The following is a 15,335-nucleotide window of genomic DNA, read 5'->3' as shown; positions in this document are numbered from 1 at the left end:
GTCACTCGTTCACTGTTCCTCTCTTTCTCTGACAGGACCAGGCTGAATCCACAGGAAGAAGTGGGAGCAGTGAACAGGAAGTGGAAGGACTGGGTAAGTGTCATGAGTTAGTGTAATGCCTCTTCTGTTTTGTGGATTCGTGAATATGTTCACATGAAGTGTATAACTGCTGAAAAATGAGCCAACTGAAATGACAAAACAACACATTCAAAGAAAGGCTGGGATGTCCTGAATTTTAAATATTTTTATTATTATACGTCGTCTGTACATAGATATAAGCAGAACATGTTATTGTGTGTGTGTGTGTGTGTGTGTGCTCTTGTTTTTGTCTCATATCAGGACACAACTCTGTATAATGACATGGGTATGACACAGGTATTACAAGGAGAGGGTGACTTATGAGGACATAACCCATGTCCCCATTTTTCAAAACACTTATAAATCATACAGAATGAGTTTTTTTGAGAAAGTAAAAATGCAGAAAGTTTCCTGTGAGGGTTAGGGTTAGGTGTAGGGTTGGTGAAGGGAGATAGAATATACAGTTTGTACAGAATAAAAACCATTACACCTATGGGATGAACACACTTTACACAAAAACAAACTGTGTAACACACACATATATATATATATATATATATATATATATATATATAAATAATAACTGACAATAGACCAAGAGAAGTAAATATGATAGAGGTGTGGTAAATTAATTTCTAGCCATCACATGAGCTTGTGACACTGCTGGGTTATCTAGTATGTTTTACAGTGCTCATACTTTACCCTGGGCTAGTAATCAGTCCTGGGTTGGTACATTTTGACATTTCACACTTTACATTCTTAAACATTGGGTTAATGTTCTTATTTACCTACTTGCAAAGTTAAAGCTGCGGTAGGGAACTTTTTACGCTCTAGCGGTTAATAAACAGAACTGCTTGCGTCTTGCGGAAGAACATCGTAGCCGGAACTACTTCTCTCTGTTTATGTCTATGAAGAACCACAAAGCTACTGGGTTACTCCGCCGCGGTATCCCCGAAGCAATCTAAAATAGTCCGAATATAAACACTTATTATAGGTGCACCCTAGTGATTCAGGACAAGCCAAAAACACGGTTTGTAAATGGATTCATGGTGTACTCGCTTATTATATACATTTTTCTACATTTTGAACACAAACAAAGTTACGGACCGCAGCTCTGATTGGTTGATTTCTTACCGGGAGTGATGGAGTTTCTGTAAATGGCAATAGGACACTGGGAGGAGCCAGAGGAGCTTGATTTTTACACAGATTATCTGTCTCATATTCTACTGTCAATGACAGGTTTAATAAATATGTAAAAAATATATTTTTACAAAAGTTACCTACTGCAGCTTTAATAACATCAGTTTTGACCAGTACACCATCCACTGATCTGACGGTTCAGATCTATGGAAAAGTAGTCTGCTGGAAACATACTACATACAACAACAACAAATCTGATTTTAATCGTATTTCTAATTATCTCTTGGCTGTAGGTGTTTCCTGTTGCTGTTTGAGTCTCAGTTACTGAAACTAAACTTAAGAATAGTGCATGAGGCATTCAGTTAATGATTGGTTTTCTGTTTCTACACATTCTAGCATTGCTATGTTTGGTGTGTTTTGCTCATCGTGCAGGGTTTAGTGCAGAGCTGAGCCTCTTTCACAGGTGTGAGACGTGATCTGAAGATGAGATGACCGTGGTGAAGTTAGCACTGCCTGGCATCGCTGGACTTTGACTAGCCTGATTGATAAACCTACACTACTGCACCTGTGTGTTTGTGTCCATCAATGTTTCCCCTATTTTAAAGTGGTGTGTAATGTTATTGTGTATGTGTCCACCATCTGGTTAGGTAATGGGGCGGGGGCTTATGCTCCAGGGGGCGGAGCTGACGCTGAGACAGACATTAACCTGGAGGTGTCCTTCTCTGAGCAAGCACTTACCTACAAAGAAGGGTTGAAGGTTACCCAGCCGCAGAATGAAGCTGACGACAGGTTACCCGTGAGTCAGACATTCACTCGTCTGGTGTGTGTGTGTGTGTGTGTGTGTGTGTGTGCATCACAGTAAGAGTCCAAGAGATGACTCGCTCTGATTGGCTGCTTGAGGATAAAGTATGTCAATGTGTATATGGTTATGAGTCTCACAGAGACCTTTGCTCTGAGTATGTGCAGAAATGCTGCATGAGTCTGAGACTGAACTGACACTGATGAATGAGTAGACCTGACCTCTGCTGGACAGTCTGTGCCACTGCATGCTGCATCCATGCCCTTTTCAGCTTCTTACTGGAGCTCTCCAAAGCAAAACCTCTGTCACACTGGACCAATTCTCACTATTTACTATAACTCTTGCCTTAATAAACTCCTAATATGTGCTTCATAAGTACTAATAAACAGCCTATATGCTAGTAATATGCATGCTAGTTGATAGTGGGTATTGGTCCCTAAATTAAAGTGTGATTATATTTAGTTCAGCGTTCTGAACACTAGTACTGAGTCGAGTCTGTGCGGTGTTTGTGCTCCAGACATGAATGATTCTTCACAGCAGGTGTCTCCTTGGTCAGATGCACCATTTTTGGTGGATGCTTTATCAGCTAAAAAATTCACAGAATACTAACATATAGCCTTTTATAAATGTGTGCATGTGATTACTTCTCATTCTGTTTCTCTCTCAGGATTTCAGAGTGTCTCAGGATAAGACCGGACAGACAAGAGTAGGCGATCTCTCCGCTGAGGACATGAAGAAGGTTCGCAGGCTAGTTCTGATCGAGATGAGCGCTCTGTTCGACACGTGTGGCATCGAGGTGAAGGCTCATAAAGCTCTCAAGGTCAAACTGAGAGGTCAGTGCCTCTGAAATGTGTTCAGAATCTGAGAAAAGATCTGTCAGATCTGTGGCCTAATGCCAAACAAGATTATGTTGACTAGACTTCTGAAACCTTTCAGATCCGTTTAGCTCACACTCGTGCATGCTGGAGACACACACTCACAGAGCCCATCAAACAGAGCACTCTCATGTCCGCTCTTTCACTGGTGTGGATGTGATTGTGTGTGAGCGTGCTGTATCTGAGGTGAAGCTGGTTGTGACGGTGTTGTTTGGTCTTGTGTAGAGTCGGGATTGTTTGGTGTTTCTCTCTCGACGCTGCTGGAACAAGACCAGCGGAGGATCCCGGGGACCAGAGTGCCTCTCATCCTGCAGCAGGTAAGAGAGAGAGGACCGTGTTCAGATCTCACAAACCACCACACATCTCCCCGACATCCGTTCAGTCCCAGCTCCTTTACAATATTTCTACTTAACTATTTTGAGCTTCATGCAAGAAATCTGTCCTGGCACCCAACCACAACCTTCTGTCTGTCTGTCTGTATTTGTGTTATGTAGATAAATTACACTTTAACAGATACACTACCGGTCAAAAGTTTGGGTTCAGTACATTTTTATTCGTTCTTTTATTCAGCGAGGGGGTGTTAAATTGATATGAAGTGATGGATTATAATTTGAATAAATGCTGTTCTTTTGAACTGTTTACTCATCAAAGAATCCTGAGAAAAAGTATAGCAGTTTCCAAAAAAATATTTGTCAGCACAACATTGATAACTCTAATATTAAATCATCATATTATTCTGATTTCTGAAGATCATGTGACACTGAAGACTGGAGGAATGATGCTGAAAATACAGCGGAGCATCACAGAAATACATTATATTTTAAAGGATATTAGAGTAGAAACCATTATTTTATATTGTAATAACATTTTGAAAGATTACGGTTTTCTTTTCTGTGTTTTTGACCAAATAAATGCAGTCTTGATGAGCAGAAGAGACTTCTTAAAGAAACATTACTTCTTACTGACCCCAAACTCTTGACTGCTAGTGCACCTACACAGAAAACAGCTGTTTTAAATCATAATAATATTTCACAATATTACTGTATTTATTTATCAAATGTGATGAGTGAATTTAAGCCAGCGCTGAAAGTCTTGTTTTGCAGCTGATGCGTCACATCGAGCAGCAGGGTTTGGACACGGAGGGTGTGCTGCGGATCCCCGGAGCCGCTACTAGAGTGAAGGTCAGACACACACCAGCACACACACACACCTCTGTGTGAGCGGGACGCCACCGGACCGGACGCTCTCTAATGTTTGTGGTGGTGTGTGTGTGTCCCAGGCCGTGTGTCACGAGCTGGAGCACAAGTTTTACGAGGGTGTGTTCCCGTGGCAGAGTCTGAAACAGCACGACGCGGCCAGCCTCCTGAAGCTGTTCATCAGAGAGCTGCCCTATCCTCTGCTGACCGTCGAGTACTTCAGCGCCTTCCTCTCCGTGCTGAGTGAGTCCCACAGCATGACTCTCTTCAGTGTGTGTGTGTGTGTGTGTCTGACTGTGTTGCTTCTGATCAGAGCTGCCCACGAAGAAGCAGCAGCTGCAGGCTCTCAATCTGCTGGTGCTCCTGCTGCCCGAAGCCAACCGAGACACGCTCAAGGTACCACACACACACACACACGCGCGCTCAGAGACGTGTCCACCGTCTCATCTCAGCTGTGTCTGTGTCTCAGGCTCTGATGGAGTTCTTCCAGAGAGTGACTGACCATAAGGACAGGAATAAGATGACGCTGAACAATGTTGCAGTGGTGATGGCGCCCAACATCTTCATGTGTAAGGGCTTCCGCAGTAAGATCAGTGAACAGCAGGAGTTTGCTATGGCCACGGGCACGGCTAACATCGTCAGGCTGCTCGTCCGCTACCAGAAGCTCCTCTGGACGGTACACTCCTCACCTCACAATCTTCTGTGATATTATACATGTATTGTGTCTGTGAAGTCACTACTGTACTGCTGTAGAAATATAATAGAGTTATAACCTGACTGTCGTGGCACTTCGTATGTGAAGCTAGAAGATGCTCAGATGAGTCTTGTCTTGTGTCTCAGATTCCCAAGTTCATCCTGAATCAGGTGCGCAAACACAACATGGAGAACCAGCGGAAGATGAACCGAGACAGAGCGGTTAAAAAACTGCTGAAGAAGATGGCATACGACCGCGAGAGAGCCTCCGACAAACAGGAGAAGAACAGTGAGGTGAGCTGAAGGACATGTTTCCTCTCTGACCCCTGGTGGACATGTGACTGTCCTTCATCTGCTGTGTGTGACACGACTGAACCACAGGCTGAGATATAGGAAATAAGGCTCTCCAAGGGGGGATCCTGCAGATACACACACTTGATTTGTATATTAACCCTGTAAAGCCTGATATACAAGTTTAAATGATGATCAAAACATGGCTGTTAAACCTGTTTCACACAATCTTTTAGAGTCAAAGCTCTTTTAAAGTGTCCAGCTTCAGCTGATTGTGATCAAGTAAAGGTCAGAGTAAGGTCAGTAATATCTCCAGATGAACTCTTCCTGGACTGAAGCAGCTCAGCTTTACTTGATTCTCCATCAATCATGTTTTAGAGTCTCAAATCTGATCCTCAGGATCTTTTGAGAAGAGCGTTTGTTTCTTCATCTCTCAGTCCTCACTGGATTGCATTGCTTTATATGTTTGGATCATCTAAACATCATCTTACTTTAGATTATTGGAGATAATGACAGATATTAAGATCATTTAATGCAAGTCTCTGCTACACGGTTCATCATAATATCACATAATATCATGTGTGTGTGTTTATGGTGTGTGTGTGTTCAGGCTGAAGGAGGCTTCATAAGGGTCCAGGCTCCTCAGTTCTGGAAGGGGTCCATGTCTGTCCAGCTGACGGAGGATTTAAAGGCCTCTGATGTTGTGGTGCACTTCCTCAGTCAGGAGAGGTGAGCAGACACACACGTGCACGAGTGATCAAACTCTCAGGCTCTGATGGATCCAGAAGTGTAGTCCAAGTACTCCGTCTTCTAGAGGTGATTGTGAACTGTGTTGTGTCTCAGGTCTCTGTCTGTGAAAAGAGAAGATCTGTGTCTCTATGAGATGGGAGGAAACATCAGTGAGTGTCTAACAAGCATCGCATTAGTTACAGCCACACAATACAATATGCATTTCATAAAATATCATTAACCACACAAACCACGTATAGTTAGGATAGTAAAATAAATAGATCTTCAACTTTTGTATTGACACTTGTTGATGTCTAAAGCTCAAACTGTATTTTTCCTAGGCTTTATTCAGCATGTGTGTGATCTATGCAGAAGAGTTTTGACTCTATGTGCTGTGTGTGTTTGTCTAGAGGAGAGATGTCTGGATGAAGAGACGTACATCAGCGCTCTCCTGGAGCTCAACCCCAGTGCAGAGTGGGTCATTAAATCTGTCCAGCACTGACCGGACCTCCCACAGCATCCCATCATGCCCTGCGCCTTACAGTCACCACGGAGGGAAAGCAGCAGGATCTCCGTATATCTGAGCGTCTCTGACACACGTTCAGCCGTCCTCTCCCACCGTTCAAACACTGTGCCCTACACTGATACGGCTGTCAGCAGCAGCTGTGTGAACAGTGTTTACAGTAAAAGCCAAAGAAGCTCATCGTGTCTGTGGTGATGGGGTCTGGTTTGGCTCTTTGGCAGATTTGATTTTGTTTGATACTAAAAATTCAGAGACTAATTTACTCAAAAACCCAATAAAGTGTATTTTGCTGGCTGTTTGTTGGCTGTTTTTAAAACATTTGCATTTGTAACATTTTCATCATAATTCAACACATTTCCACTCCCAATTCTTCTTATTGTGACACCCAAGAAATCTCCTCCGCCATCAGCAGGTTTTCTTTTGGGCTGTTCTGTAATTCTCATTCTCATCACTGTTAAAAGAGTGAAATATTTCACGCTTTCAATAATATTGAGTGTTTTTCTCATTGAGGTAAGCAGTCTTAAGACAGTAAGGACCTGGGGATATGCTTAATTATTGTGACAATTGTTACAATGCAAATAATGTTTTTTTAAATATTTTGTGTCTTTAAAACAACAACAACAAATTTCCTTGATAATTAACTTGACCCAGATATGTTTTTTATAGATTTTATGAGATGCACCCATCCACAAATCTCATTCAAATTTAAATTATAAATATTGCATGAAAATATTGTCTGAGACAAGTCAAGTACTGAAGTACACATACATTTCTTCCTTAAACATCTGATTACATGTGATTGCTCTCTTTGAATCGGTCACATGATGCATTAGCCCTCACTGCCAGTGAACGTTTGCTCTCTTTTACATGTTCATACACTCCCAGGGATCTTGGATCTAATTTTTTCATGTTGGAGAAAATAATGGAAGTCAGATGATACTGTATATCTGTAAAGGATTCGAGACTGGAATCAAGTTTCTCAGTTAGAGCTCAGACCTCATGAAGGGAAACACTTGGCACTTAAACGGACCCTGTCTGTGTTTTTATTTACAATTTCAATGAGTAGTTTCGAACTGTGATTTGTATTTTTTATCGCTACATCTATTGCTGATGTCATGCTTTTATCGTGCTGGAAAACTGTGAATATGGTGGAAAATGACTGTTTTAATGCTTCTAAAATAACCACTAAATGTTTTCATAAATAAATTTGTAATTAATCTCCATCCACTGGGTTTTATTCACTGGCCTGATTGTCAGTTTGTAGAAGGAGAATCGATGCATGTTTCTGTCTTCACTCGTTTACCAGGACTGGTGTAGAATTAAACACGGATGAAATGAGGCTGTGAGGAATAGACTTAGTCTTTACAACAGCGTGCACTGAAGACTGTTTTATGGAGTTTGTCTAAAGAAAGTCATTTCCAGAAAGATGTTTTATCAGCAGAGCTATTGGTATGTTGTTAAACAACAGTGCAATCCGTCAAACCCACTGTACTCCATTTCCTGTCAAAAATGAAATCTGGCACTACCCTGAACAGTGATGTAGCCTGCCGTTGGAAGGTTTGAGGATCTTATGAACCTGAAGAACATGCCTTCACAAGAAGAGGCAGGTTTGGAGTTTTCCCCCTGAGATGATGAAGGTCCTGAATGTAGTTGGGCTGCCTCGGTCAACACGCTGGCTCAACATCACACGGATTCAGGGAAAGCTGCTGGCAGTTGGCAGATGAGTGTGATGGTTTTCATTTAATAAATGTGGGACCAAGAGAGTGTGTCCCAGATAGTAAGGGATCACAATTTACTTGGGTAAAGCCTATGCCAGAGTGCTGGAAAGCAGAACTCATTGCAGTGAGCAGCACATTCCAGGTCCCCCACTTTGACCACAATTATTAGCAATGGTTTTCTACATTTTGGATATAAGTGGACATACATAAGGAAACTAGGACAACATTCGGACACCTCTTAGAGGGTAAGAAGACCGATCTCTAGTACCAAGCTCGGGAAGGACGGGACTTTTCATTGCTAAAAATGCTGCCCTTCAACCACCTGGAGACTGATCCTTAAGGTTTTGGCTTGTGATCGCCATAAAAATGACTTTTTAACTCTGACACAATTAAACTAGACATACATGAAGCTTGGTGTTCCATGCATAGCATCTCTTCTGAGTAGCTGAAATGATGAAGTGATGTTTGAGAAATGTAACAGTAAATGAAAACGCTACTGTAGATGTGAAGTATATTCAGTATTCATGCTGATGTCAGTACATCACATCCTCAAACAAAAGACACTTTTGAAAGATGGACAGGTTTTAATAGTGACACCAGACAGAAAACACTCAGTAAATCAAATTGATATGAAAAATATGATATTTAATAAACCTTGAACCCCACACAGGCCCTTTTATAAAAACAATGAAATGCACTAGGTGTTTATAGCAAAACTGACACGTGTGCTGTTTTCCAAATGCCCTGCACTGACCAACAGCATGCCATTACATTCATGGAAAGAAGAATAATGCAGGGTTTTGAAGAATAAAGCATGTTTAGTTGTAGACATTTTTTTATGATGTCCAATGTGGTTCTGCAGAGTATCGGAAGAACATGACGTGTTATTGTTTTCTACATGATAAGAACATGCTTGCGGCCGTGTGATTGCACAGTGGCTTGTAACGCGTGTGTGTACTGGTGAAATGGTGTCTGGACGCAGTGTGGGGCAGACAGCTGTCCACCTCTCATGAGGTCACACACAGCATTCAACATGGCATTCAGCTGGGCTTTATCTGCAAAGAGAGAGGTCAAGCACAAAGACCCAACACACATGAGTGTCAACTCAGGACATCAAGATATGAAACAACCATGTTCTTACAGATTCGTCATATTCATATTCGTCAGCTATTGCTTGTTGTTTGTCATAATCATTCAACCCTTCATTTGACTTTCAAGTAGTATTGTGTTTGTTGGTTTACCTTCCTTGTGTTTTCTTTTCCACTGTGTCAGCCAGAAGCCCTTTAGAGTCACATTGTGGAAGATAAAGGATTTCTGCATGACAGGAAATGATTTATAAATGTTTACAGAGTTTGTTTTATAAACAGGAACGTCCAAGGTTCAATACAAGTTAAACTGTTGATAACACAGAAAATAAAATACTGTATATGAAGATCATAAACTCACAGCAGGGATCTGGAGGGGTCTTTTGGCCATCCCTCCGTATGTGACCATTGTGCCTCCATAACTGAAGATACAAGAGGACAGTCGTCAGCACCCTCTTATTATTCACAGTCATTTTCTTATGAACTACTGTAAAACTGCAATATGTGTGACACTTACTCAAGATTAGAGAACACAAGTCCTCCGCTCAAGCCTCCTACACAGTTCAAGCCCAGTTTAGGTTTGGGAACCTCCTAAGAAAAGTTTCTGTGTTTATGCAATTCTGCAGAAATCACTGAAAATTCATTTTGTTGCGGAAGAGCAGAATCCCCCACCTCAAAGACGCGATGAAGCCCTGTTGACATGACTTCCTCTTCTGTCACCACATAATCAGCTCCCAGTGACTGAAGCTCATCAATCAACTCAGCACAGTTTGGTCTGAGTTCAAGAAACAGTTGAGAAATTCATTATATGGGACTTTATATCACATGAGATTATTACAACATACTTCTTTCTCTGTAATGAATTTGTTGCCTGTTGTTGCCTCTTGCTCTAAAAGTCTTCTGTACCTGTCTCTGATGATGTTGATGGTTTTCAGGCCCAGTGCTGCAGCGATCTGAATCACAGCCTGTCCCACTGCACTGTTCGAGGCGTTCTGAATCACTGTACAACCTACAGATCATAACAAACCACAGGTAGCCATTGATAAGATTTGGTAAGATAGAAATAATGAACCATTACATGTGTTTTCATACCAGGGGTGAGTGTTTGAAAGTCATGCAGCATCCTGTATGCAGTGCAGGGATTCACGAAGATGGTGGCGGCCCCCAGAAGAGAGATGTCTTTAGGAACAGTAATGACCTCATCCTCTTCACACACAGCACCTGTCCGCCATGTACCTGACAAACACACAACTGTGCAGTCAATAAAATCCAATGCAAAGTTATGTCATGACACTCTAGATTGCACAGGCATATAGGTTAACTCAGTCTAATGTATAGCAATTTTGTCAGAAACTTTCGACTAAAGTGACAGTGATTGATTCACATGCAGCCTATGCAACACTCATTCCCTTATCTCAGGGAACCAAGGTTATGTTATTCAATGGAGCGTTCCCTTTGGAATGGTCTCTCCTCTTGCTTTGGTACACTTATACAATATTGCTGTGCTATAAGAAAGTATAGAATGAAGCCGCACAATGAGCCCACCTCAGAGTAATTGTAATGAGGGCTTCTTGAGTTTTGTTTTTTTGCGGTTGTTTGGACTGTTGTTATTGGTAATACTTACAAGCACTTGCCGACATACTATCTCCTAAACTAATCACATTACATGTTTTTTTTCTTCATAGCTAAATCAATTTGTAGTTGGTTGCAGTTTTTATTTTGTGTGTGTGTGTGCGTGTCTTGTGATTTTGGCGATTTTAGGAAAATGAAACATAAATGCCAATAATGTGACCCAAGCTTTTTAAGTTGAAGACTACATAACATAACCCTCTCCACTTGGAAAGGGGAGTAGGTAGAATTTAGCAGACAAAATCTGTAGGATTTTGGATATAGCATCCATTATCCACACTGCTTCGTAACCAGAACCCTTTTAGAGTGGCCTCTGGAGCACACAAAGAGCTGCTCTGAGAGTCCAAACAGGCCATAGTGCTCAACATACACTCTAAGTGGATTGGGACCCCACTCACCATCTGGATTTTTGAGCACTAGAATGGTGATTACTTGTGCCTTAAAAGTGTAGGAGAATTGGCTATAGATCTGCGACCAATTATCCACACCGCAGACTGATGATAACTTCATAATGACTAATATGCACTCTCTCTCATCCTTCTCTCCACTCTCGGAGACAGACGTTTCCAATCCTTTCCATTCATCTTACTACTTGTCCCCTTGATCCTATCCCCACTCACCACCTTCAGGCCATTTCTTCTTCAGTCATACCTTCACTTACTCACATTACTAACACCTCTCTTCACTCTGGTACATTTCCCACAGCATTTAAGCAGGCTCGAGTAAGCCCTCTGCTTAAGAAACCATCTCTAAATTCAGCACTTTTAGAAAACTACAGGATTGTAGTTTGAAGAGTCTCTTCTTCCATTCATTGCAAAGACACTTGAGCGAGCTGTGTTCAACCAACTCTCTATGTTTCTTGTACAGAACAAACTCCTGGACATCAACCAATCTGGCTTCAAAAGTGGCCACTCAACTGAGACTGCCCTGCTCTTGGTTACTGAAGTCCTGCGACTGACAAGAGCAGCTTCCAAATTCTCAGTACTCATCTTGCTGGGTCTGTCAGCTGCTTTTCACCGAGTTAACCACCAAATTCTCCTGTTCACCCTCAGAAAGATGGGTTCAAATTCTACCTCTCGGGTAGGTCCTTCAGGGTGTCTTGGAGGGGTGAGGTTTCTAAGTCACAACTTCTTGCTACTTGGGTTCCTCAAGGCTCAGTGCTTGGACCACTTCTCCTCTCCATCTGCATGATGTCAGTAGGATCTAAGGGGCTCCAGGTGGCTGAGCAGCAGCAACTTGTGAGCAATCTGTTCCCACTCTGACCTGGCTAAAATCAGCCAGTCTTCGAGGTAGTTCAAAATGCAGATTTCCACCTGTCTCAGAGGGGAAAGAGCCACATCTATGCACCTTTATAAAAGTGTGTGGGGCCAGGAACAGTCTTAATGGCAGGATTATGTACTGATAGGCCATTCCCTCAAATGCAAAACTCAAGAATTGTCTGTGATGGGGGCTATCTGGATGGGAAACTAAGTGAAACTAAGTGTCTTTCAGATCCACTGACAGAAACCAGTCCTTGGGCATACTTGTGTGAGCATCTGTTTTAAAGTTACCATCTTGAATGACCATCTCAGAAATTAGCGTTCAGATGCCTAAGATCAAGAATCTGTGCTCTTGGACTAGGTCAAATTCAGCCAAAGATGGTGCTCCAACACTGCTAAATTGGCCATGGCCTTGTCGATCGCCTGCACAGAGACCTTAGTAGTGTGCAGAACCAGGTCAGTCACTGTGAAAAGCATAGTGCAGAGAAGTTTGGTCTGGAACACTTGAAGCACTGCCATCATGTGAAGCACTGAGGCAGCCTGGCCTGCCGTAGAATAAGCCCTGTTTTCTAGGGTTGAGGTGGTGCTCAACATGAACTTTCAACCCCATGGACAATCTCTCATGTCCTGCAATCTTCCCTCAAGCACATTGACAGCTGCAATGGGAACTATGTAAGGCTGCTATTCATCGACTATAGCTCAGCTTTAAATGCTATAGTCCCCATCAAGCTAGCTTCTAAACTCATGGACCTTGGCTTGAATTCTTCACTCTGCAACTGGATTCTTGATTTCCTCAAGTGGTCAAAGTAGGCCAGTTCACCTCCAACTCTAACCACCCTGGTAACTGTCTTTTCATTTTGCTGCCATCTGGTAAGCGCTTCCATGGCCTGATAGCAAAAACCTTAGGACTTATGAGGAGCGTCTTCCCCTTGGCCATCAGGCTCCAAAACTCAAACTCAGTGTCTTAACTTGGTTATTTTAACCTCATGTCCTCAAATTTCAATCCTTAAAATTTACATTTACATTTATTGATTTAGCAGAATGAAGACCCACCCTAAATATTTTTTAATTCATTCCAATGCACTTGGAAATAAACACATTTTGGAACTTAATTCCATGATGACTTCAAGGTCTTGATGTTTTTTAATCCCTAAATTGAAACACTGAATATCTCCTTACCAAAGCCAGCATCTATGGGCACGACCCAATCACCAGGTCTGAGAGATGTGACATCACTGCCCACCTCTATCACTTCGCCCACCCCCTCATTCCCCCCCACTGCTGGGAGTGGGCACAAGATCGGGTACGAACCTATGGAGACAAGATCATGTTCAGCCTCCATCACCCCAAAGAGCAGAACAGAATTTCTATGAAATAATATTTTATTTAACAAATGAAAGGATGTAAACAGACATGAAGGTGTATGAGTGGTGACTTTACCCTGGATCATGTTCATGTCTGCAGGATTGACTGGTGCTGCGAGCATGTGGAGCCTCACAGAACGATCCCCTACGGGAGGCAGTAGCAGAGGCTCCATCCTGAAGACAAATGACGTCAATTTCACAAGTGTCCAGCAGTTAATCCAGTGTGTACCAAAGAGCAAGACATGGAGTCGGTTTGCCCATGTAATCTTTAGCAAACTACGCTTAACTTATTTGGCTTGCTGTTCACTGATGAGGGGATCGATGAGCAGCTTTAAGTCGTGTTCTGATATACCCTACAGAGACTTAATGTAGGATATGATTACAAAGAGCAAGGTGCCTAAGATGAACTTGTAGATTGGGAAGGTGGAGGGACACTGGAACAGCTGAGACTGGAGAGAGGTAAGCTGCTTATATTCTCTGGTTGTTGATTGGAAGATTAGATGGGCTCGCGTCTCCCTGACTTACATTTAGGTACTTCGTAAAAAAAAACAAAAAACAAAAAACAAAAACACCAACAGCAAGATTTGATTCAGATTGCTGGATCATGCCAATCATGATTTAAAAATACTGTTTCCAAATTTAATTAAGCATCTCAGATGAATTTACCCTGGTAGAATCTCAAATAAATTATTATTATTATTATTATTATTATCATCGGAGGTGTAAAATACTTGAGTAATTTTACTTGATTACTGTACTTTAGTATTATTTTGTGGGATTTGTACTTTACTCACCTACAATTTAAACTGACTACTTGTACTTTTACTTGATTACATTTCTGGAAAAAAACAGTACTTTTTACTCCTTACACTTTTACATTATATTTTTATTATATCTTATGCACATTAAATATGGTAAACCGAAGCTCAAACGTGTGTGTCTGACGTGAGAACTAATAATCATTGTTTTCATGCATCAAACCCACACATTTCTACTTTAATTATGACTATCATCAGGTAAATGCCTGGCTTCGAAAGTCCACCATCAAATATGTTATTATTATTATTATTATTATTATTATTAATTATTATTATTAATAAGACTACTTATCATTGCAGTACAACTTAATCCACTGCTATGAACTAATGTTAGCATATAAACTGATATGTCCATACCTCACAGTCTGGATGTCATGTGAGTGTTCTCTGTAAACTAAAGCCGAGCAGTGGTGAGTCTCTCTCCAGACTGTAGAGCATTTCTGATGGTTTCTCAGCAGGATCGTCCCATCATGGATGGCTCTGTGCAACAGACTTCTGATGAGCATGACTCGTTCTCTTCTGGTGTTCTCTGCAATGAGTTAAAAACTCTTCAACATTTGAACACTACCCCTAAAAAAAGGGGTACTTCCTTGTTTTTTTGTTCCACTGTTGTAATTCCAGACAGTGTGGTGGTGAAACAAACCACTTCACTCATATCTTTTATAGTTCTGCTTTCAGTTTTTTTGGACAGGAAACCACACAGAGTTAACTGATTTGTATGAATACAAGCTGTTTGTGTGTGTGTTGTATATGTGATGCGGTAACACTTTAGAATACTGTTTCTTACTTACTGCAGAACTGATGAGGAATTATTGAAGAACTAACAGGTGATTATTCATTAACACTAAACTCACTAACTACTAAGGAAGATGTGTTAACTAATCAATATGTTATACAATTTTATGATTGTGTTAAGTAAATCTAGTAAAAAATAATCTTTTTGTATTCTGTATTCTTTTCATTTATTATACAATTAACAAAAACAATAAATAATTAAATAAATAAAGACCTAACACTAGCTTGCGCTATTCTTTTTCTATTCTATCTGTTTTCTTTTTAATTATTATATTAGTCAAAATCCCATGCTACGTGTAATGTGTTAATCTAGCTGCGACTTGTTATAGCACTTATATCAATC

The 15,335-nt window shown here is 41.2% G+C and overlaps 2 protein-coding genes across 2 annotated transcripts in view; one reads left to right on the top strand and one right to left on the bottom strand.

Annotated features, from left to right (window-relative positions):
- LOC127938211 (rho GTPase-activating protein 18) overlaps nucleotides 1-7,547 on the top strand; it is a 33,504-nt gene extending 25,957 nt beyond the window's left edge. Inside the window, exons 4-15 of the mRNA XM_052534674.1 lie at nucleotides 36-93; nucleotides 1,866-2,014; nucleotides 2,685-2,850; nucleotides 3,118-3,209; nucleotides 3,996-4,073; nucleotides 4,172-4,331; nucleotides 4,402-4,484; nucleotides 4,558-4,764; nucleotides 4,929-5,075; nucleotides 5,683-5,801; nucleotides 5,916-5,971; nucleotides 6,212-7,547. Coding sequence (XP_052390634.1) covers nucleotides 36-93; nucleotides 1,866-2,014; nucleotides 2,685-2,850; nucleotides 3,118-3,209; nucleotides 3,996-4,073; nucleotides 4,172-4,331; nucleotides 4,402-4,484; nucleotides 4,558-4,764; nucleotides 4,929-5,075; nucleotides 5,683-5,801; nucleotides 5,916-5,971; nucleotides 6,212-6,303 — 1,407 coding nt within the window. The 3' untranslated portion in view covers nucleotides 6,304-7,547. The remainder of the gene's footprint in view (nucleotides 1-35; nucleotides 94-1,865; nucleotides 2,015-2,684; nucleotides 2,851-3,117; nucleotides 3,210-3,995; nucleotides 4,074-4,171; nucleotides 4,332-4,401; nucleotides 4,485-4,557; nucleotides 4,765-4,928; nucleotides 5,076-5,682; nucleotides 5,802-5,915; nucleotides 5,972-6,211) is intronic.
- Nucleotides 7,548-8,666: 1,119 nt separating this feature from the next.
- On the bottom strand, nucleotides 8,667-14,762 carry LOC127938215 (enoyl-[acyl-carrier-protein] reductase, mitochondrial). Its single transcript, XM_052534682.1, has 10 exons — nucleotides 14,555-14,762; nucleotides 13,456-13,553; nucleotides 13,195-13,326; nucleotides 10,220-10,363; nucleotides 10,034-10,136; nucleotides 9,800-9,902; nucleotides 9,645-9,718; nucleotides 9,489-9,549; nucleotides 9,284-9,356; nucleotides 8,667-9,097 (listed from the first exon to the last, which is right to left on the bottom strand). Exons 1-10 carry the CDS (start codon nucleotides 14,701-14,703, stop codon nucleotides 8,937-8,939), a joined length of 1,098 nt encoding a protein of 365 aa, XP_052390642.1. The 5' UTR covers nucleotides 14,704-14,762; the 3' UTR covers nucleotides 8,667-8,936.
- Between the last annotated feature and the right edge of the window lie 573 nt (nucleotides 14,763-15,335).

This window comes from Carassius gibelio, chromosome A20, assembly GCF_023724105.1.
Source record: "Carassius gibelio isolate Cgi1373 ecotype wild population from Czech Republic chromosome A20, carGib1.2-hapl.c, whole genome shotgun sequence".
Taxonomy (NCBI): domain Eukaryota; kingdom Metazoa; phylum Chordata; class Actinopteri; order Cypriniformes; family Cyprinidae; genus Carassius; species Carassius gibelio.
The sequence above is the reverse complement of the archived record's forward strand: the minus strand, read 5'-3'. Positions and strand labels throughout refer to the sequence as shown.